The sequence below is a fragment of the Montipora foliosa genome, chromosome 4 (assembly GCF_036669935.1).
Source record: "Montipora foliosa isolate CH-2021 chromosome 4, ASM3666993v2, whole genome shotgun sequence".
Classification (NCBI taxonomy): Eukaryota; Metazoa; Cnidaria; class Anthozoa; order Scleractinia; family Acroporidae; genus Montipora; species Montipora foliosa.
Window position 1 is genome coordinate 40,197,100 of NC_090872.1, and position 23,628 is coordinate 40,220,727.

Here is a 23,628-nt window from a genome sequence, read left to right on the forward strand (position 1 = left end):
GTTTGTAAACTAAGGTAATCACATGATTTTGATTGCAATTTGTATAAGCTACGCACCAGTGGCTTAGTTGGTTGAGAATCAGGCTGCCATGTGGGAGAAAACAAAAATTTGGTTTATCAACGGAGTTGATAATGTAAATTGACCACCGTACAGAGATTCTAAAAGCTGACGTTTCGAGCATTAGCCCTTCGTCAGAGCGAATTCGCTCTGACGAAGGGCTAACGCTCGAAACGTCAGCTTTTAGAATCTCTGTACGGTGGTCAATTTACATTATCAACTCCGTTGATAAACCAAATTTTTGTATACTACTTCCCCACCGACGCAGCACCACAGTTTCTTTAGAAACTACCCCTTCTGCCATGTGGGAGGTTGTGAGTTTGACTACCACCAGACCAACACTCAGGGTCTCAAAATAACTGAGGAGAAAGTGCTACCTTTGTAATAACACCCGCAAATGGTAAGACTTTCAAGTCTTCTCAAGTATTTGTCTCACAAATACCTTCTGTGTCATAAAGCTTACTATCCTTTCCCTAGATATTATTGTATTGTGCGTCACATGATTGAGCACATGGAATAAACAAACTTGTAGTTGTCAACCATCTTGAATGTGTTTGATGTTATATGGTGTCAGAAAGGGGATCTTTTACCCTCGTTAGGAAAGCTCAACATTGACGCTAAACATTGATTTGAATTAGAAAGCACAACTCTCAGAGACCGAAATCCTATTGCAATGGCAAAATACAAGCTCCCGAAGATATCATGGACCGCACAAGATTTGCATCAAGAATGGCGTCGTTTCAAACGATAAGCAGAATGCATTTTTGATGGTCCACTGCACGATAAAGAAAAAAGCGTATAAGTCACCTACTTGAAACTCTGTGTCGGCAATAAAGGATTAGATGTATCTGAAGGATTTAGTTTTACAAAATCTGAAGATGCAGTGAAATTGGCTGTGGTGTTAAAGAAATTTGAAGATTACTGCACACCATGAAAAAACCACATTATGGCTGCTTTGAAATTTAACGAAAGATGCCAGGGAGACAACAGGGTTTTCGAATCGTTTGTCACTGATCTAAAGATCTTAGTTAAAGATTGTGGCTATCAAGAAGAAGAACGTATGGTCACTGACACAATTGTTTTTCGTTGTAAACACCCGAAAGTGTGCAAGAAATGCCTGGATGAAGCAGATGCGTTAACATGCGAAAAGGCCATCGAAATCTGTAGAAACCACAAAACAAATCTTAACAGTCTAAAAAACCTAGCTAGTGAAGAAGATCCAACCGTAAATGCACTGAATCAAGAAAGTTTTCCACCATGGAATCGTAGACAGTGTTCAAATAAAGGGAAAACGAAAACGCCTATCAAGAAGACAAAGGATTCGCAATTGAACCATAAGAAACCCACAAACAAGTGCATCCGGGGACAAAACACACTTGTGAGAAATGTCCAGCAATAAGACAACTGTGTGGATATTGTGGAAAGATGAATCATTTTTCAAAATTATACTTTGCAAACAAGGAAGTCCATCAATAATAAAAGAAGCAAGCAACTCAGACCAGGTTCAAGTTGCGTTGAAGCAGACAAGCAATTTACGACTTTGTTGACGTAGAAGATACTGAAGTTTGCTTCCAGCTAGATAGTGGTGCGAAAGCTAATGTTATGTCAATGAGCACTTACCAAAGACGTAGACCTCTGAAACCACTGAAAACCACGAACACTGTGTTAATTTCTTTTTCTAAACACAAACAGAACCTTGCAGAGAAGTGGTGTTGCCGGTACGATACAAAGAAACTGTTGCAGACGTCAAGTTCTTTGTTGTGGAACTGGACGTGGAGTCACTGCTTAGTGGAAACATCTGTGTCAAACTTGGCCTACTGAAGAGAATTCACCAGCTAACCAACAACGAATCACCAGTGAGAAGAAAGGAGTTGGATGACTACCCCGAGTTGTTCAACGGGATTGGATGCTTGCCTGGCACTTATCGCATTGAGCTTTCCAATGATGGAATCCCTGTGGTACATTTGCCAAGATGAAGAGACTTCACCTTTGTGTACTTTTAACCATCCAGTGTGATGCGAGTGGGAAAGGGCTTGGGAAAGTGTTTTTGCAAGACAACAGACCTGTTTGTCATACCTCCCAAACACTCACTGACATTGAAAAAAGCTATGCTCCCATTGAAACAGAAATGTTAGCAGTCGTTTTTGCTTGTCGCAAATTCCACCAGTACATCTCCAGCAGAAGTGTTGTGGTCAAGACAGATCATAAGCCTCTCCAACCCATCAGTACCAAACCCTTGTCTCAAGTACCACTGAGACTTCAGAAAATGATCCTCACTGTCCGTGGGTACAATGTGGAGATACGCTACATCTCAGCTTGTAAGCAAGTCCTCGCTGACACACTGAGCTGAGCAGCAGTGTAGAGTGATGACACTGGAATTTATAAAGAAATCCAAGAAATTAATATTGTCCTGTCAGTCTCAGACGAGCGCAATGAAGAGTTCCAGAAGGAGACCAAGAGAGACCCAGAACTACAAGCACTTCTCTCTATGGTGAGAAATGGATAGCAAGACTCAAGACTGCAAGCTCCGGTGGAGGCAAGTCCCTAGCTACTGGACATACCGAGATGAAGTTGGGAAAGCAGATGGTCTCCTTTTCAAAGGAACATGTTTAATCATCCCAAAAATTCTACAGCCTGAAATGCTACGTCAGATCCACAAGAGCCACTTAGGCATAGTCAAATGCAGACAAAGAGCCAGAGAGGTACTATTTTGGCTTGGAATGTCAGTGGAAATTGAGGAAATGGTCACCAATTGCAGCGTTTATGCCAACTATGCCAATATACAGCCCTCAGAGGCACTAAGGCCCTCTGTACCACCATCACTCCCTTGGAAAAAGATAGCAACAGACTTAATTGAGTTTTATGGAAAAAATTATTTACTCCCTGTATGCTATTATAGCAAATTTATAGAAGTTACACCCATGGAATCAGTAAGAACCGGAGCTGTAGTGGAGGAGTTGAAAAGGATGTTTGGTGTGCATGGGATCCCAGCAGAAGTGGCATCGGATAACGGCCCTGAGTTCAGCAGTAGCGAGTTCCAGGAATTTGCTAAAGATTATGGCTTTAAACACACCACCACGTCAACACATTACCCAAAAGCCAACGGAGAAGTGGAAAGAGCAGTGCAGATTGACTGTAAAGAAGTTGTGGCGCAAAAATGATGACAAGTACCTAGCCTTGTTGGACTATCAAACAAAACCAGATCATATGTGGTCCAGGCTGAAGATGGTTCCAAGTATCACCACAACAGGCAACATCTTAGAGTCTACCCTGCACCTGAACACAGAAATACCTTCCAGGACATCCCAAACTACAGTCCAGGACAAGGAGGACACAGATGTGTCTCTCAGAGCAGACCAAAATGAAGTCCAGAGCAAGGATTCCCCGAGGGATGCTAAGTCAAACCAACCTACAATCCCCTTTATGTTGCCAAATATCCCAACACATGTGTAACGTGCAGCCAGAAACAGCAAAGGAGTACATTAGGGATACATATGTCACCCGAAGTGGCAGAAATGTAGTAGCTCCAAAGCAGCTTGATCTGTAGAACTTCGGGTTGATCGAGATTGTTTATTTGTATTCAAGCAAGGGACTATGACATTTTATTTCATTTGTTTCTTTAATTAATCCAGGGACATCACCTTTATTTTGTTTCAAATTGTTATTAGTTTCAAAGTGTTGTTTCTTTCCAGGAAGGGTAGGATGTGACATAAAGCTTACTATCCTGTCCCTAGAGATTATTGTATTGTATGTCACGTGACTGAGCACATGGAATAAACATACTTGTAGTTGTCAACCGTCTTGAATGTGTTTGATGTTATACTTTCCATGTTAATAAACTCTGTGGTGCATTAAAGATCCCACCCACTTGTCGAAAAGAGTAGGGCATGGAGTTCCCGGGGTTGTGGTCTGACCTTTCCTTCAGCAATGTGGTCAGCTTGGCATAATCTTCTGAATGGACTACTGATTGATGAGACCACATAACAGCAAAACAGACAGTAGGAAAATTGAAGCTGTCTAAGTGCTGAAACTGGTAAACCAAGTCTTCATTGCGTTGAGAATAAGTTGTAGTTCAAACTGAAATTCCTGTTAAAATGATTTCAACATAGTTTGATTCAAATTTTCCTTTGTTTTTAAGCCTATTAAGGTTACTTCTAACCTTTTCACTCTCGAATTTTGCAAAATTTTGAAAAGCTACCAGGTGTTATGAGATGTCAACACTCGTCAACACCTTAGACCTCCCGTGCAATTTGACATCCGGGTATCTTCACTTCATCGCATGTTGAGTTTGCCATTTATTTGTAGTCGATGTGGTTGTGTTAATAGAAAGTGAGAGGCGATACCTTCCTTAATAGGTCATAAAACGCACAAAATGAGGAGAGAAGTCGAAACAGGAAAATTTTCCCTGGGTAAAAAGTAAGAAAAGGACCAAGCCTATAAAAAAGAAAGATTCCAGCGAGGAACTAAACAAAGAAAACTCAGCTCGCTGCTAGCGACAAGGGCTCATGGTATAACCAGTCAGAGTTTTTAACTTCTTCAAACGCCTGTGAGACGGGAAAAGAAAAAATTAACAGTTCTCGATAAGTGCAAGGCGAGGAGGAGGCGGATTTTCACGCTTCACCCTGTCACTTTTGCCTGTTACTAGATTTCGTGCAAAGAAATCGTCATCATACCTAAAGTGGGAATTTTACACAGCAGCTCTTAGATGAAAGAATACCGAAGAAATATGGGCAGTATGTTATAAATAATAATCCTACTCGAGAGAATTCATTGCGTTGATCGTCACACGCTTCGTTTCTTCAGTCTACAGAAATCTGATCTAGAATGCATCTCCATGATACTTGTTCTGTCCTTTTCCTTTTCCTAGTTGCCCCTTTGCAAGAGAATATTCTCTTGCCTTTTGCCGTCGATTTACTCGCGCTCAACTTTTGCTTTTCCCATTATCAATGACTGTGGCTAATGATGCAGCGCTGAATGCCTTTTCCCACAAATTCAAAACCTTTTGGTCACAAACCCTCTTCAGGGGGCCTTACGTCAATTTTCATGGGTCGGCAGCATCACAGCGGCATGACCTTATTCACACCCGCATTGACAAGGTGTGAAAACGTGTAAAATCTTTTCTGCCCGAAAACTCTGGGTTTATTTTTCCAGGAATAGCTCCTCTTCAAAAGAATTTATAGGGTATGCAGATGTGTCGGATTTTTACGAAATTTGGCCAAAATGATCGTCGGATATTTGTGCATGAAAGTGTGTCGGACTTTAGAAAATTTCCAAACATTTTTACTTTGACGCGTCTCTGCGTATCGCGGTCAACTTCAAAGTTTATTTTTTCGAAAACCAATAGGAAGATCCTAAAAGCCCAGTTTGTTTGGTTGTGCATGATAATGCGAAGGCAGGTAATTCAGCGTGTTGGCCGACGCGTTGGTGGGATCGGATTCTTAAATTTTACCGGTTTTGAGTTTGAAGCTTAACACGCACTGCAGAAGCCATAATAAATTTAGTATGTTTATATTCGGATTCTTCATTTTATTACCTTTCTAGTGATATATAGTTTGCTGGAGTTTTACTGAAAGTAATGCGCTTACGAAAGATTTCCCTGAAGGCACCCCAAAAGGTTAGCAGTAACCTTAATCATGAACAAACAATGTCAGGAGACAAGACTAAGCAAAAAATCAAACTAGGTTGAAATCATTTTAACCTTAAGTTCATTCAACTACAACAAATACAAATAATAAATTACTATTTTTTAAAAATGGATTGTTGTAAGAGACGTACATTCCACTCTAATGTTTTCAATGGAAAGTTACATAACATTTTGAAAAATATAGTGGACTGGAAGAAGACAACAGTGTTACAGACCTGATTTGCCGGTAGTTTCTGTGATCATTGATCACCAATGATGAAAGATCCACAAATGCTGACCCCAGTAACCTGTCCCTTTTTCTTGCTGCACTTTCATCATGCAGTCCCCTATGACTAAGCCATAACTGGATCTCTAAGTCCTCTTCTTTCATATGCCATGTTAGTGAGGGTGAAGCTGGTAATGTAGTATCTTTTGAATGTTTTAGCTCACAAATCATTTGGCCATCACTAGAACCAATTACATGAGCCATCCTTGAGCATATTGGAGCTTTAGAAAAGACAAAATGATTGATTAATTAGATGATCAGCACCACAAAAACGAACTTTTGATACTGTAACATATACTTACTAGCCAAACAAAAACAGGATTTCAAATCGCCCAATAAATAGCCTGTGCAGAAGCTCTCTATATCAAAGCAATGTAAGCATATACATGTACATGTATAATTATAGAGTCTTCCACATAAGAAACATTTCACCAAGTTTAAACCAAATGTTATGGAAAGACCCCCAACCTTTGTTATAAAGTTTGTATCTTGCATATGCCATGGCACCTCTATCTACTCTCTGTGTTCCAGACGAAAAAGAGTGTAGTTGTGATGTAGGAATCCAAGCCTTGCTGATTTTCAAGCCAATTTCCAAGTTTGTATCTTCTGGCATTTCCTCTTTACCAAGCCAGTCAGTTTCATCACACTCCAATCCAGACCTTGGTGACCAACCGACTCCCCTGGAAACATGAAGAACGTGATTTCTGTCCTGTGCTTCAGAGAATTGAAGGCTTAATTCCAATCCTCCTACAGCCTTTCCAGTACCAAAAGGAGTGGTTTTTCCATGCACCTCACTGTCACTAGGCATGTTTATAGGATACCAGCCCTTGATTCCTGTCATATTAGATTCATTATTAATGAAGATTAATTAAAACTCTCACTTCAAATAATAACACATATATTTTAGTTTGCCCAAAGCCAGAAATTAAAAGCGAAAGAGTTGATAAAAGCTTGATAGCTAGCACTTGCAATAGGTACAGTATATCATAACTGTAATGTGCAGAAGAGAAATCAATCAGATCACTGGCCAGGGTTTAATTGGGGTTTATGCATGAGCAAAAGGTTTTTAAATGGTTGTTACGCACTTATCAAAAAGTTCTAGAAATTTCTCTGTTTGGTAAGAAATCAATGGTATTTGTTATTTACTATTTGATCACTAGAGATTTCTGTATTGATCCCTTGGCCCTTCATTGACAAGATGGTGCTGCATCATATAACTCAAGCCAATCTGTAACTTCTGGTTCTCCTACTGCAAAGGGATTTTTTTTATACCTCTAATGGACTTGGTCAGCAGAAACTAGTCATTTCTAGCAATTTCAAAGCAGCTTTGATTAGCTTAACATTATACCGTGTAGCAGGAGAATTGTGTGGATTTTAATTTTGCAGATTAACCCAATCCCAAAAATTAGTTCCCGCAGAATAAAAAACCTGCAAAATAAAATGCTGAAGAAATTAACTCCCTTTAGTCAATTTAAAAACTCCGCCTTCAATAGGCTTGTTGCCACTTGGACAATAATTCACACTGGACTTAACGAGATAATTAACACGATCAGTTTCTACTGGAAAACCAACCCAATCTTAAAGACATACATGTATGATAGTCTGTATTGCAAACAAAACATTACATAAAGGACAGAAAAAGTCAAGTGTACACAGCAATTTTCAGTACATTAGATTGGCGCAAATGGATCATCTGAACGAAACAGCAAATTATGTCTTTATTTAACAAAACTGGTTTGCTTTTTTTTTGCATGGTAGGAAAAGGCTTTTTGTTTTGTTTTGTTGTTGCTCAGTTACTTTTTACAGTGATACCTATGTCTCTATTAAAACATGGTACATGCATATAACATGTAACGTGACCTGTAACTCAACATACCATACAATAGAAGTTGAAAATAAATGTGATGCTTCTCTGCTGTTTGAACAGGCAAATAATTATCACAAAAATAAGTTACCGGTACCAGCAGAAATTTTGGTCTTCTCGAACCACAAAAATTTTGTTTCGGCAAACCTAAAAAATTGCCAATCCGCAAAATAAAACTCCTGGAAAATTTTGTTGCGATAAGGAATTATCAACCTACAATCATGGACAAAACCCTTGGGAAGGTCAGCATTGACGTCTTCATTGCTTCTCTCCCCTCCCCCCTATTCAATGTTGTGCGAAAGTGAATGGTTTTAGTAGGAAATTGTTGTGTTACCTTCCAACATTGAATAGGGGGGAGGGGGGCTATATAAAAGAAGGTGAAACTATTTATTTTGCACTTCAACAGAGGCAGGTTGAAGTACAGCTCTGATGCCATTTACATAACTTTCCCAACTACTTTTGTCTGATTGCCTGAAAATTTTGGGTTTGGTCTTAAATTGGAAATACAACTTACTTGTTAGCGTTTCCAGTTCCGTTGAAAAACAAACACAATAAGTGCTTGCTTTAACATTTAAATGCTCTTGGCCATGTTATCATGAATTTTACTCGTTTATCTGGTTAAAAAGAAGGCAAGTTAAAACTTCCATACATGTATTAGTATGTCTTGTTTCAAGTGTTTCAATGATATTAACTTGTAGAGCAAATAACATGATGAAAATTCCTTCAAGAATTAATGAAAAGGGCAGGAGTCGTAATGATAGTTAATTAAAGCCAAAAAGCTGGTCTTTAAAGGTCAAACGATTTCACGGACTAAACACTTAAAATGGTGGACGTGACAGTGCACTTTGCCAAGTCGAGAGCAGTGCCTTTTAAAAATGTCATGTTCATTTCATACAGAGTCACCTAAAATAAGTAAATGAAAAGTGATTACTTTTTTGCCACCATAGCATGAGTAGGATGGCCTGTCAATCATTGACCTATTTTGGGAAAAGTGATCAACATGTACAGGTGTATTTGAACATTACTCCATGACATTTACTCCACAAGAAAATGCGAAATATATGCCCAATGAATGGGATATTTTGCAACAATAAAGTAGTGATAAGTAAAGCATACTGGAATACGTACAATTGTGTCTCTGATTATGGACAAAAGTTATTGTATCTACTTATTTTCAACATTACTCCATTGAAACCATGTAGACATTAATTACGGTAGATATGTTATTACAATTTAAGCTCTCTTTATGGAGTAATGTTGTAATTTACCTAAAATAAAGCTAAATGGCCATGAAAAGTCCTATTACTATTTCCTTTGAGGCTATTTACACTCCAGTTTCAATATTTTATCAGTAGCTGAGCTTTAAATGCACTGTTTTAGGTTTTGAAAATGGATTAATGTTGGGAGTGATGTCTGGAGTAATGATGTGAGTGCTCTCACATCTTGCACCATTTCTTGCTAAATCAATTGAAATAAATCAGTTTTTGGCATTCTTTCAACGTCCTTCTTTTAACAAATATGAAACATCAAACAACAAAAATATTTTTTTTATGGCATTCTTAATAAACATTTTCCTAACAAAATGGATTTTAGAGTAACGTTATGAAGCGTCACGCAAGTCTGAAATCAAAATCAGAAATGCATTGGAGAGTACATTATAAGAAATTTAGAGAATGAGAAATGGTAGCCACATGTTAAATACTAGGAGAGTTATAAGCATTCGAAGGAGATTTCCTACTCTCATACAATCATGGACGAAACCCTTGGGAAGGTCGCACTTTTGCTGTCTTCATTGCTTCTCTCCCCTCACCCCTATTCAAAGTTGTGCAAAACTGAATGGTCTTAATGGGAAATTGTCGTGTTACCTTCCAACATTGAATAGGGGGGAGGGGGCTATATAAGAGATGGTGAAACTATTACTTTTGGGCTTTAATTAACAGAAGTGGGTTGGAATACAGCTCTGATGCATACAATAACAACTCTGATCTGATGTAACAGCTCTGATCATACAATCATGGACGAAACCCTTGGGAAGGTCGCACTTTTGCTGTCTTCATTGCTTCTCTCCCCTCACCCCTATTCAAAGTTGTGCAAAACTGAATGGTCTTAATGGGAAATTGTCGTGTTAACCTTCCAACATTGAATAGGGGGGAGGGGGCTATATAAGAGATGGTGAAACTATTACTTTTGGGCTTTAATTAACAGAAGTGGGTTGGAATACAGCTCTGATGCAGTTCATTTACAACTAGACCCTCCGTGAGGGTACACTGGGTTGCCTGTGGCACGTGCAGCGTTCCAGGCAATTTTTTTCAAGTTGGTGGGTCATTAAGACCATTTAAGGGGTCACCCAGAAGTCATACCAGCAGAGGCCCTTTGGCTCACAGGTCCTCACATGTTCGTACGACGAAACAGATCCTTTTCTGAGGTTAAAAACCTGGCTACCGGCCTATTCATTAAATTAATCATTTGTCAGAAACAAGAAATTCTTGTCCTCTTAAAAAAAAAATGACTCGCATTGCTTACGTGTGGTAGTGAAGTAACACAGCGATTTATTCCATAATGTCAACTGAGCTGTGTGTTGTCTTCCAGCTCTAACAGTGCACGATATTGTTTTGGTATTGCCAATCATTGTAGTGCCATGGTAAACGTCTTGGGTAAATAGCCTGAGAAGACAAGTGGTTACTAGCAAAGTACTGAACCCAGAAAGATTGAAGAAAATAAAAGGGAAGCGAGAAACATCGGCTTCTAGGCTGACATGTTGATCATGCAACTTCTTTCCAGCACAATTGTAAGCGTGCACTGACAGCATCTGACAGCTTTGTAAACAAAAGTTGAAACCTGAAGTTACCCCCGTCCGGCGGGGTAAGTATCTGGATGGGCAACCTAAGAAATATACCACTCAGTAACAGAAGCATAGGACCGAAAATTCTATTTTAATGTTATCAAATGCGAACCAAGCAAGATACAGATTTTGTTCGCTAATTTGCTTTATGCAAAACAAATATTGATGTAAAAGTAAATAAATATGGATACACAGTTTTTAAGAAGAGCAGAAGGAAGTTTCAGGACGGTTGATGGAGAATAAAATACTTTGCCATCGGTAACAAAATTTACGACATGAAAACAACATTAATTTTGAACCACGAATATAAAAAGTTACCATCAGCGAAAAACATTTTGGGAGATTTTAGTTGTTTTGTTGTAATTGTACTTTTGGCTGCACCGAGTAAATCGCACATCGAATTCAGCGGGTGCAGTGATCAAGTTACCGCGGCATGTTTGCTCAGTGAAACAGTGAAGCATCTGTGTCAAATGATGCCAAGATACCGGGTTTTTGTTTTTGTTAGTTTTCTTTTTCTTTCAATTGTTATAAATTTTGACAAGAAATGTGCGAATTCAAGACAAAGATCACAATCGCCCAACTCTCAGAGGTTGACCATTGTTTCTGGAAAATCAAAAATTTACTCTCCAAGACAAGGTTATTTATCACCAGGTATTCAATCGTTTTGGTAATAGCAGCTACTTTATTATTCATCAGCGTCACAATCTTTGCCGATTTTGGGGGTCATTTTGTTGACACTCAAGCACGCTCCCAACAGACCTGTTTATTTTCGTGACTTATGCGTTACCACAAAAATTCTCCCCTTATCACATTTCAACACATGTATGCAAATTTGCTAAGCTGGAAAATTACACTCGATAAACTTACAAAAGCTGGAAATTTCACAGAAATATTTTTCAGCGAAACAATTATTGAAACAAGCAACATATTTGCTATAAGAGGCAAGAAACCCTTCCTATTTCAGTTGCGTGCGTGCAAGCAAAACACAATCACAAAGCATATGCAATTAAATTTCTGACAGTTCACATCAAACCCTTTTCGAAAGAACCTTGACCGTAAATAATGAAGCACAAAAGAGACAACAAGCTTTCATTCAAATAATTTTTCATTGTCAAATTTCCAATTTTTTTTAACCTTTGCAGAGTTGAGTACAAAATGAATGTCAAACAGGCAAACTTTAAATAGATGCGACGTCAGTAAACACTGTGAGACACACAACAGAGATCACAGATCTACTTGTGGTGTTCTCACCAGAGAAATTTCCATTTGGTTTCAGTGTTGTACGTAACACCACCTTGGCGAAATATTAGAAGTACAGCTCATTTTGATTTCGGCTCGACGGGCGAAAGATTCACGCTAAGTCCATTACTCGTCGCTTTTAAGATTCCAGATCTTTATGTTCACCGCCTGTCTTGACGTTCCATTCTTGAGCTCCATATGGGTTTATTTTCTTTAAAGATGTACTAAAACGCCATTCGCGTTACAATGGCTTTCGACACCATTATAGGTTAATTGTGCAGAGCAAGCTACGCATTACCCCAGCCCCATCAAACCTAACAAAATACACACAGAAGACTCTATGCACAGACACCACTTAGCAGGGGAGCGACAGGCAAGACTTTTCCCGACACAGAAAAAAATAAAGATAACAAAAAAACCCACAAAATTAAACACAGATTCCGACTGGGTTTGCCATACTGGCAACCCAGTAATTAACCTTCCCAACTACTTTTGTCTATGATCATTGTAGTTCAATACTTTGATTTTTGATTTTTTTCAGCTACAGTGTACCAAGAATTAGACAAAGAAAAATCGAAAGTGAACTGATTTTAAAAACTCTAAATCAGGAAAAATTTTGAACTACAACACATAATAATAATTATTATTACAGTATATAGCTCCATTTATTTATTAAATTTATTAATTTATTTGTTTATTCATTTATTTAGCTTCACCTAACTAGAATTTCATACAAGTAGAGTAACTTTTTTGCAGGAAGACCACTACAGCCTAGCCAATTACAGTGGATCCCTCATTAAAGAGAAGTAATAACTAAAAGCTATTCATATATAAAAAAATCAGAAGGAAACAAAACAAAAATGCAAATTGCTAGAAGCACCATGATTGCAGGCAGAGAATGGAGAGTCCTCACTATGTTGCACCTGGGATAGATTGTTCTCCAGCTTCTGATGTCGTCAACGTTGTAGAGATCTAGGGCCTTACATGTAATTCAATAATTATATTGAAGTAGTGAACACTTATAAAATGAGGCTAGGGAGATGTGACTTGTGCACATCTCAGGGGGCAGATCATTCCATGTGTGGCATGCATATTATGAAAAGCGAGCGTTGATAAGTAACAGTTCTAGTTTGCTTAGGAATATACTAAGTGATTCTAAATAAACCAATAATTATAAACTTGTGTTGCTGCATGAACATTTATGATGGATACACTGTACTTATACATCAGTGCCAAACTAACCTGTTTGGCGAGTAAGAAGTGTTAAAAGTGGAACTGTGCTTTCACCAAGAAGAACATCTCTATCACTTGGAACAGAAGCCTTGTCACCAAGCCTGAACACTTGTCTAGTACTCTTCCCTCGAGACATTTGATGCCTGAAAGAAGATAAGTCCTTGGTTACAGCGTTCTCAATAAAAGCTTGCTATAGCAACAAAAGAATCTATTTAAAATAAATAGAAATACCGGTACTTGCAATTTAAAAACTAAACCATTTACAACAACGTTCTTGCATCACTTTTCTGGTCATCAAGGATGAATTTCAGAGTATGATTTCCAAATGAATTTGACAGATGGCAGCTCAATTAAGCATTCATCATGTTTGTTTCATAAGGGAAGATCTGTCAACATTTTCTAAAAAATTGAAATTAATCAAAAGGAGACTCATAGAAGCTAGGCCACTAAAGTAAGTTTGTGTGTCAATTATTATTATGAGCAGTATAAAAACGACTGGTTGCCCAGATTGTCCTACAAACAGTAATCGGGCGGCTATCAACCGTAGTCAATCACCGCGAGACTAGACCATGCATGCTAATTAAAAAACTTAAGAAATTACAGAACTTATGCTAGCTCATAAAGCGTCCTAAACGCTGTATTCCTAAATATTTACTTGCTACGATATATTGTCGGATAATTCAATCTATGAATAAGACGGCTTCCTAAAGCGTTAAAACTTTAAACGAGTGGGCGATAATTACGCAGAGAGCTTGTAAGTACAGATTAGCATCTGTGCTACGACTGATCTGTATCTATTTCCAACTAGCTGCTTGAGTGTGTTGGTGAGGTCTTGGGAGTATCCTTTGAGGACATAATGATGATGTTGTGCTGCATCACTTGGTAGTCAGGATATCTTTGCTGCAATTCCCAGCAGAGTGGTCGGTACTTATTGGTTTTCTCCACAGCCTTTTCTCTATTTTCTACCCACGGGCAGCTCATTTCCAACAGCTTGACCTCCTTTCTCTCCTTGTCGATGATCATCGCATCCATTTTGCCTTGACGTGTGTGGTACCCGCATACAATGGGACTTCCCAATATGCCACTGCCCAATCGTTCTCATACTTCGGCTTTGGTTGAGCTTGGGAGTACCAAGGAGCTGCAGATGTGGTGAGGACCAAAGATCTTAGCATCTCAAAGAACAAGATTTTGAGAGCCTTATTGTGCCTCGCCAGGTACTGACAGTGATTGAATGATTGCACTCTGGCCTTCTAGTACATGTTTCACACTTTCTGATGTCTTCCTGCACATACGACAATGTTTGTCTACATTTCAGCTCGTGCCGGTCTTCCTGTGATAGCAAACCTTGGTAGGCAATAACCCTTTCATGCTGCGTCATCTGAAAGCAATCATGGCCGTCACATGGAGAGACAAGATTACAAATGTTGACATACTAAATCGAGCAGGTCTACCATCAATGGCAGATATCCTTATTGAAATAGGGCTGACATGGTTAGGTCATGTCCACAGAATGGGAACCGAGAGGTTACCAAAACCGCTGTTGTATTCCCAGCTTTGTGAAGGGTCAAGAAATCAAGGTCGTCCAAAACTGAGGTTTAAAGATGTCATGAAAAGAAATATGAAACAGAGAAACATTAACAATAACACTTGGCAACAAACAGCTGAAGATAGACCAGTCTGGAGAGGGAAAATAAAGTCTCCATAAACAGCCATTGTTGTCCACAATCGACTGCAGATAACTGCTGGTACAGTTCTTGCAACCCTGCCACTGTGTGTGTCGGTGCCGCTTTCCAAAGATGAAGCCATGCAAAACAGACCCCTCGGTCCAAGTAACTGTCATCCCATCTGTTCTTCATTAGTTTCCCTTGCCACTTTTCCAGTTCCACCGTCTCTTGATACCTTTGCTGTTGAACCGTAGCCATGCTCAGGTTCTGTCTACCTCGTTGCGCATCCTGCAGTACCATTCGGTCAATAAGTCAATTATTGATGGTACCACTGCATTTCACCTTAGCCCCTCATCGATCCTCTTGCATCAGCCCATGCTCCTCCTGGTGCTTGTTTGCTTGGCCCAGTAAGCAAGACATATACCACTTGTACAGCGTGTTTAAACACGTAATGGGCCTTTGGTTTTTGCTCTTGAACTCCCCTGGCCTTGGGATTAGGATGGACTTGCCCCCATGAACCACAAGGAGAACTCAGGCTGGTGTACTGTTGCCTGAAAACTCTTGGCCATGCCCTCGTATAACAGGCACACTTTTTCCCACCAGAAGTTAGTAATACTGTCTGGTTCAGAGAACTTCAGTTTTTCTTTCTGCTAATGATGTTCCCTGCATTCTCTGCATCAAGTTGAAATCCCTTATAGGCAACTCCGGTACTAGCTCCTCCATTGCCGCTCTTACTTCCTCGATACAGTCCGCTCTCACGTCGACATCTGCTCGCGCATCTCTCTCATGGACTCCTTGCCATAAGTACCTCCAAAATCTACACGCTTCTTCGATGTTATTAAACTCATCATTGTTCTGATCTGCATGCAAGACCTCCTTGTTGTAAACAGGTCTGTTGCTGTCGTCTTGGTTTTCTAGCATTTTTCTAGCATGTGGGCGCTGTGATCAAGTTACTGCGGCATGTTTACTCGCTAAACAGTGAAGCATGTGTCAAATGATGGCAAGATACTGGGTTTTTGTTTTTGTTAGTTTTCTTTTTCTTTCAAGTGTTAAAAAGTTCGACAAGAAATGTGCGAATTCAACACAAAGATCACAATCGCCCAACTCTGGAGGTTGACCATTGTTTCTGCAAAGTCAAAAATTTACTCCCCAAGACAAGGTTACATTGTATTTATCACCAGGTAATTCCATCGTTTTGGGAATAGCTGCTACTTTATTTATTATTCATCAGCGTCACAATTTTTTCCCAATTTTGGCGCTCATTTTGTTGAAACTCAAGCACACTTCCAACAGACCTGTTTATTTTCATACGTGACTTATATGCCCTACCAAAAAAATTCTCTCCGTATCACATTTCAACACATGTATGCAAATTTGCTAAGCTCAAAAATTACATAACATGATAAATTTACAAAAGCTGGAAATTTCACAGAAATCTTTTCCAGCAAAACATTTATTGAAACAAACAACATATTTGCTATAAGAGGCAAGAAACCCTTCCTATTTCAGTTGCGTGCGTGCAAACGAAACACACAATCACATATGCAATTAAACAAACTTCCGACAGTTCACATCAAATCCTTTTTGAAAGAACCTTGACCGTAAATAATAAAGCACAAAAGCGACAACAAGCTTTCATTCAAATTTCAGAGAAAAGAAATTTCAGAAGATTTCAGAATTTCAGAAATTTCAGAGAAAAGAGAAAAGAGAAAAGAAAGATGAAGAGAAGTCAGTAAAGTATTGCTAATTATGATGGGAGTTACAAGAACAATACCCTGGAATACATTGTACAGTCCACCACTACAATATTATCATGTGCTTTGAGTTTTGTCAAGGACTATGGAAGGACTACTGAAGTTGCTAGGAAAAAAGACAAATTAATTAAAGATGTGCTATGAAAAATGCAGAAGTCAGTGGTGTCAAGTACGTTGAATATTGCAAGGGTGTTTAATTAACCCTTTCACTCCCAAGAGTGCCACTTATAGATTTTACTCTGCCTAACACCAGACGATTTTACTCGTCAATGGGAACCCCACGGGGGTGAAAGGGTTAACAACAGCTAGATTCACTCAAAAACTGTGTCCCCATTAATCCTTTCACTCCCAAGAGTGCCACTTATAGATTTTACTCTGCCTAATGCCAGACGATTTTACTTGTCAATGGGGAGCCCCACGGGGGTGAAAGGGTTAAGATCATAACATGAACAGTAAAATTACAGCCTTTGTTGTTATTGTTTTGCTTTAGACGAAATTCTCGAAAGGCTGAACATTATAAGAACATAAGATAAGGATAACGTTTATTCTTACGTATGAACGTTACTTTAATAAAGGATATTTTGAGCGCTTTGTTGTGTCTTGCCAAATACTTGTTTTGGGCGAGGGCTGAGCATCTCAATAACACGTAAGCTAAGCTTTCTGGTGCATGGTTACACGTATGACAGGACACGTCACTTGACTGTGATATCTTCATCTTCTTAACTTGGTATAACTTCGTTGGTAGGAGCTGTTCGTATAACTCATACATACCGGCCACAACATACGTTGTACAATATTATTATTATAATAAGTATTATTATCATTACTATTAGTTATCAGAGAGGGTTGTAGGTTTGAATCTTACAAATTTTAAAGAACACTTTTTTCCGAGCATTCCCCATGCAGTCAACAAGGATAGAAAGATACAGTGTACATGTCCTCGTTCATTTACTGGCCAGGGGTTAACATTTCTCTTTCATTATCAATGACTTGACAGTTAACTTACCAAACTTCAATCAACATTTCAGAATCTTCCAATTGCTCTGCTAAACTCAATTTTCCCTTTCCTGTGGCACCAGATGGCATCAATATTGGTAATAATATATTAGCATTGTATGAAAACTCCGGAGTGAATGTGCGTGCTACAGTTTTTGTCACATGCTTGCGTCGTTTGCCAAGTGGGAACTGGATCACAACATAACAATTGACACCAACCTCAGCTGGGTATGACAAGCTTGGCATAGATTTAGCATGAACCCGGGCTGCAGCCTATCAGAAAGAATATGAACACAGATTACCACGATAATCTAGTTTTTCCCTCTCACCAAAACTCAACATCAGGAGATTGATAAGAGAAAAAACAATCTTTATTGTTCTGGTGAAACTGCCCCCTATAAGATCTACCGCAATAAAATGCTGGTGCGAATTAGCAAGAAATGGTATTTCCACAAGTATTTTCAGGAAAATTTCAGTAATACTAAGAAGATATGGGAGGGCATCAACAGTCATTTAGGTATAGAGAAAAGAAAGCCTGTAAGGATATACCGGTAACCACCCTCAAATGTCCTAGGACCAATCAAGTATCACACAATCCTTCTGACTTTCCTGGCATAATGAATAAGTATTCTTCATTCATAGGATACAATTTGGCTTCTAAGATGCCAAATCCACCTATTAAACAATTCACAGAATATTTACCAAAGTTCAACTTTGCTAGTTCATTCTTTTTCAACCCTGTCCCGCCCCCTGATATAGAACTTGAGATAATGGCCACTCCAATAAATAAGGCATACAGACTATATTTTTTTCCCACTCGCATTCTAAGATCAGCTAAACATATTATTTAAGCCAACCTTTATCCTTATCATACAAAAATCACTCGAAAACGGTTCATATCCTTCCAAACTTAAGCTTGCTAAAGTAATTCCAATATATAAAAGTGTTGACGAATCAGATCCATCTAATTATTGACCAATATCATTGCTTTCTGAAAAAAATGAAGTATTACCGTCTAAAATCTTTTCTTGAGCAACGCAATTATAATCCTTCATGATTCACAATATGGTTTTCACGAAAAAAGATCCACTGAACATGCTCTTTTGGACATAATTAATCAAATTGAAACTAACATGGGTGGAGAAATATTGTACTCATGCGGGATTCTTATAGACCTATAACGAAAGGCCTTTGACATGGTAGATCACTGATTATTACTAAGTAAATTCCATCATTATGGAGTGCGAGGAATAATAAATGACCGGTTTTCTTCATATTTACTGGGCTGCCAGCAGCAAACAACACAAATTGGTGCTAAAAAAACTTCTAAAAAGGAAACAATTTTGTCAGGAGTCCCTCAGGGGTTGGTACTGGGACCTCTGCTTTTTTCATTTATATAAATGATAATTATATCTAATAGTGCTGACCAACTGAAGTTCTATCTATTTGCTGATGACACTATGCTATATGCTGACAGAAATCTTAAGTCACTTGAAACCATAGTTAATGCTGAATTTTCTAATGTCTATGACAGGTTAACCGCCAAACGGCTATGACTGTTAATCATCAAGAAATCTAACTTTGTTATATTCCAACCTAGACAAAAGAAACTAAGGATGCATTCGATTGACCACATTCCGAAATAGGAATACAGAGAATACAAGTGAGAAATCCTTCGTTTTTATGGAGATTCACTTAAAAGTTGTCAAACACCTGCTAATATATTATATCTTTATTATCCTTGCTGCTTCGAAATGCGCCAAACATACCGTTTTCATCATCACTCCTCGTATTCTTATTCCGGAATAGGGTCAATCGAATGCACCCTAAATTATGAAGTTAACTTGAAAGTATTCGAAACATATTTCCTTAGAACGTAAAAATTATGTTAAAATTAATTTCTAGGTGTGTTGATGGATGAAAATCTCTCACGGAAATATCATAATAATAATTATTGTCCACAATTGGCATAATTACTAGATTAAGACATTTTCTACCCCTAGCTCCTTTGCATAAATATACATCTCAATAATTATCCAGCCTTATCTACTGTATGGCATAGTTGCATGGGGCTGAGCCGCCAAGACTCATAGAAACAAAATTCTTATTCTCCAAAAACGTGCCCTCTGCCTGATGTACTTTGGTGACTACAAATCTCATGCTGTACCCTACTTTCTTTCTTTTCGTTTTCTTCCTCTTGATTTTCTGTACTTTAAATCAGTTGCTGTTCTGATGCATGACATATCTAACAACTTCTCACCTCCTAATATTGCTAATTTATTTATTTCTAAAGCAAGCATTCCCTCATTATAAAACAAGGTCATCTTCAAGAGGTGAATATTTTGATAAACTGTCAAGAAATGGTGTAAAACAATTTTCGTGAAATTCACCATCTATCCACAAACAATTTTAAAATTAAAATCCACAATATCCCACTTTCAGAAGAAAGTGACCATATTGATTTATCTGTCTTAATAACATTAAAACATCTTAATACTTTCAATTGGCTTTTCATATTTGCACTTTGCATTGATTTGATTTTAGATATTTACTTATTTTAGCTGAATGTATACTTTTGTACACTAGTTATATTTGTATACCTGTTTGTTCTACAATGTATTGTTTGTAAAACACAACTGCATACCATAGCTTTCTCTACTTGTTCTCTGTTTTATACATGTGTAACCACTGCTTGCCTCGACTAGCTTTTGCTAACTGCGAGCAGTGTAGATTGAACATGTATTATTATATAATGAAATTCTACAATAAACATTAAACAAAACAAACAACATTTCCTTTTGATTATTGCCTCCTCAATTAGTAGAGCACTTTTGCACACTAGCATATATTAGGTACAGTGTAGGTGATTATTATCAACATCATTATCTCTACTTGTTTAGCATCCTGTTTAGGAAAAAAATGTCTCAGCATTTTCATGTGTTTCAATTGATTATCTTTTTGTAGATCTTAAAAGGGATCAATATTATTTTGATGTTGGCCCCTCTAGATCCCTTTTTGCTGCTAACATCATAGGCAGGCCAATTAAGTTCGCGTCACTAGAGAGCATGTAATAATTAATTACTAGTGGGAAGATGACCTTTGAGTGCAAGCGGTATTGGGTTACAGGCAGGCGTTGAGAATTAAAACGTGTTACAAGACTTTATATGAGAAATAGAATACCGTCGATTATGAAGCCTAAAAAAACGCTCAATTTGACGTTCATTCAATAAAATGAAAACTGACTCACCTCTGGTGTATTCTTTTGCGTTTTGGTGCTTATTTTACCATTTCGGGCATTCCATGAAATCACTGTCAAAAGACGAAGTCAAGGCAGCACACTAAGATTTCGACCGTAAGCTCGCGTAGTCAGCTCAGAGGCGGTTTGCGCCTCAAAAATCCATCCCAGCCATGATTTTTTCACGCAAAGCTAAAGCCCCATCATTTGCGAACCTCTGTGAATGTTTCGTCGTCAAAAATCCACACGCCCTTGGCTGGAAATGAGCATTTTCTGCTTCCGATTCCACGATAGCTGATGATTTTAAAAATGGTCCCTGAGCTTGGGTCTGAGTCAAATTAACTCCACCCATGAGATACAGTCATTTCATGTACAACACTTACCCCATCCCCACAGCGTCGCTCGTAAGCGGTAACAACAGCTGCCTGTAATCCAATACCGCTTGCACTCAAAGGTCATCTTCCCACTAGTACTTAATAATTACACGCTTTCTAGTGACGCAAACTTAGGTTGCCTATGCTAACATCAAAAGGCAACAAGCCCTTGCTGTCTGTTGATGATCTTAAGCTGCACTTTCCAACGACATTAAAACAAAGTAACCCATTTACCGTAGCAATTCTTGACCTAAAATTTATTTATACAAGTTATAGTGGAGCTCCACGCGCCAAAGGTGCGTGCATGCAGAACACCATGGGTAAAAAAATATGGTAACCCATTTATGTATGTCCACCCCTTCATGTACACCAATTTGGAACTCTGTGGTATAACCCATGTTTTTTGGAGGGAATATATTTGATATTGGACATCCATGCTATGGTTAATTGACACCTGTCAAAACAAGGTATCTGCTGACCAATATCACACTACCATATTGCAGGCTCAAGTTTAAAGCTCATCAAGGTCAGCTCTTTTTTTTTTTAGTGGCTTTTTCAGCTGTTGACTGCTGACCAGGTACTGGTTTTCAATTGGATTACAGGCTGGAGTCAGGTTAACTTATTGTAAGGGAAGTGGTCAATTCTACTACACTCGAACAGGACCCACCAAACCACAAAATAGATGGTGCATGGTGTCTGCCTGCACCCCCCTTGCTTAACATCAAAAGATGGTGTCTATATTGCACAGCCACCCCTCTATCCAGCAGTAAAAAATTACAGTGAGATTCAACCTCACTTTTCTTGTTTGCCTAGTAATGCCGACTCTTGCTAGCTGAATATTCCTGTGTCAACTCAAATTTAAAAGCCAATAAAATGTCGGTAATGTTCATGTGATAGGTTCAAAGATAGGTGGTGTCTTAGAGAAACCCCCTACCCCAAAGGTGGTTCCTGTTCGAGTATTGTAGTTTTGACCAGTTCCCTAAGAATAAACAACACAGGAGCTCTGCTTTTAGGCTTGGCTAAATCTATATAAATCATTATTATTTTACGGAAGTTTATAATCTCATTATTTCATGACACCACACATATCTGTTCAACCTCCATAGAGGTGTATTTAAAGGATAAAGTGCACAGCACCTTGAGTCCACATGCTTGTACAACCTTCAATGACAAACACACATGGTCAATTTCTTCTTTCTGGTATTCTTTTTTCAGCTGATCTGATCTGACATGCTGATACTTCAAGGTAACATCAAGTAATCCGGTGTCAGGCACTCTGTCAGACTGCCGCAAGCTATTAATTTCATCACCTGCAAGGACTGTCAGTGGTAAGGAAAATGACTGGATTGTGGCTTCTCCTTGTCTTTGCATCGTGACCATAGCACACAGCTTTGCCAGAGGAAGACTAGCCTAGTCAGTTGTCAGGAAAGATACATTAGAGATTCATCCTGCAACAACTGAGACCCTTTTGACTTGTTATAAATTATGAAAATAATGCAAAGCCATCTTCTCACTCCTAGTGGCAATTCTTTCTTTCTGGATCCACAAATTAAACACAGGCTACAAGCACAACTAAATCATAACCACATCTTAAAGTGGTACTAGGACCAAAAAAAAAATTCTTTCTTTTTTCCTTTGGATTTCAAACTATGTTGACTAATCACTAACTGACCCAAGTTTTAAGATCTGATTTTAAAAAGACATCTGTTTATTTTAAGTGGGTTTTTCTCATTATTTTATTGGTCTGCCATTACAAATTTTAAAATCTTGAGACGGCTGGGTCAAGGAGAAAATGACGTCAAAGACTCACTAGTTTAAGAATGCAAGGTGTGAGTATGTGGCTGAATTAATATGCAGCATAGGAGTTTTGGGCTTTCAGACTTTAAACCCCTGTTTTGTATGTATAATAAATTGCGTTTACACGCTGAGATTTTAAGCTAGTGAGTAATTGATATCATTTTCTCTAGATCCAAGCCTCTGAGGTCTAATGGGTCAGTTTTGAACATGAGTACTGGCGGACCATGAAATCCAAGACTTAAACTCAAAATCTGAAGAAAAAAAGGAAATGGTTTTTTGATGATAGTACCACTTTAACTATACATTTGTATTAGTTTCTTGTTTCCAACCTTAGCAACCATCTGATCTCTGATGTTTGGGTAGTAGAATCGTCTCCATAGTTCAAAAGGAACTCCACCTGAGCCTAATACAGATGGGGCTGAAACCCATGAGCCAGTGAAGGCTGCCAATAAGTGTTTTTGGACTGGAAATCCTAGAGGAAGCTTGAATGCATGTCTTGCCACATCATGGAAGGATGGATCTGGCACGCACAAGGTAGTGTGAGTACGATGAGGCTGAAGCTTTAAAATTTCATCTAAAAAAAGATGGGAAGTGCAACAACAACAAAAGTATTATTGAAGGAAACAAATGTTTATTTGGATTGGAAGTAATGCTTGCACCAATC

General features: G+C 38.5%; 1 protein-coding gene across 3 annotated transcripts in view; it reads right to left on the bottom strand.

The window, feature by feature from the left end:
• The window catches only part of LOC138000795 (C2 domain-containing protein 3-like), a 114,136-nt gene that overhangs the window by 25,211 nt on the left and 65,297 nt on the right, over positions 1 to 23,628 (bottom strand). For all 3 annotated transcript variants that reach the window (XM_068847446.1, XM_068847444.1, XM_068847443.1), the window contains 6 exons: positions 23,294 to 23,538; positions 22,305 to 22,577; positions 17,569 to 17,831; positions 13,154 to 13,287; positions 6,435 to 6,800; positions 5,917 to 6,187 (listed from right to left, as the gene is read on the bottom strand). In XM_068847446.1, coding sequence (XP_068703547.1) covers positions 5,917 to 6,187; positions 6,435 to 6,800; positions 13,154 to 13,287; positions 17,569 to 17,831; positions 22,305 to 22,577; positions 23,294 to 23,538 — 1,552 coding nt within the window. The remainder of the gene's footprint in view (positions 1 to 5,916; positions 6,188 to 6,434; positions 6,801 to 13,153; positions 13,288 to 17,568; positions 17,832 to 22,304; positions 22,578 to 23,293; positions 23,539 to 23,628) is intronic.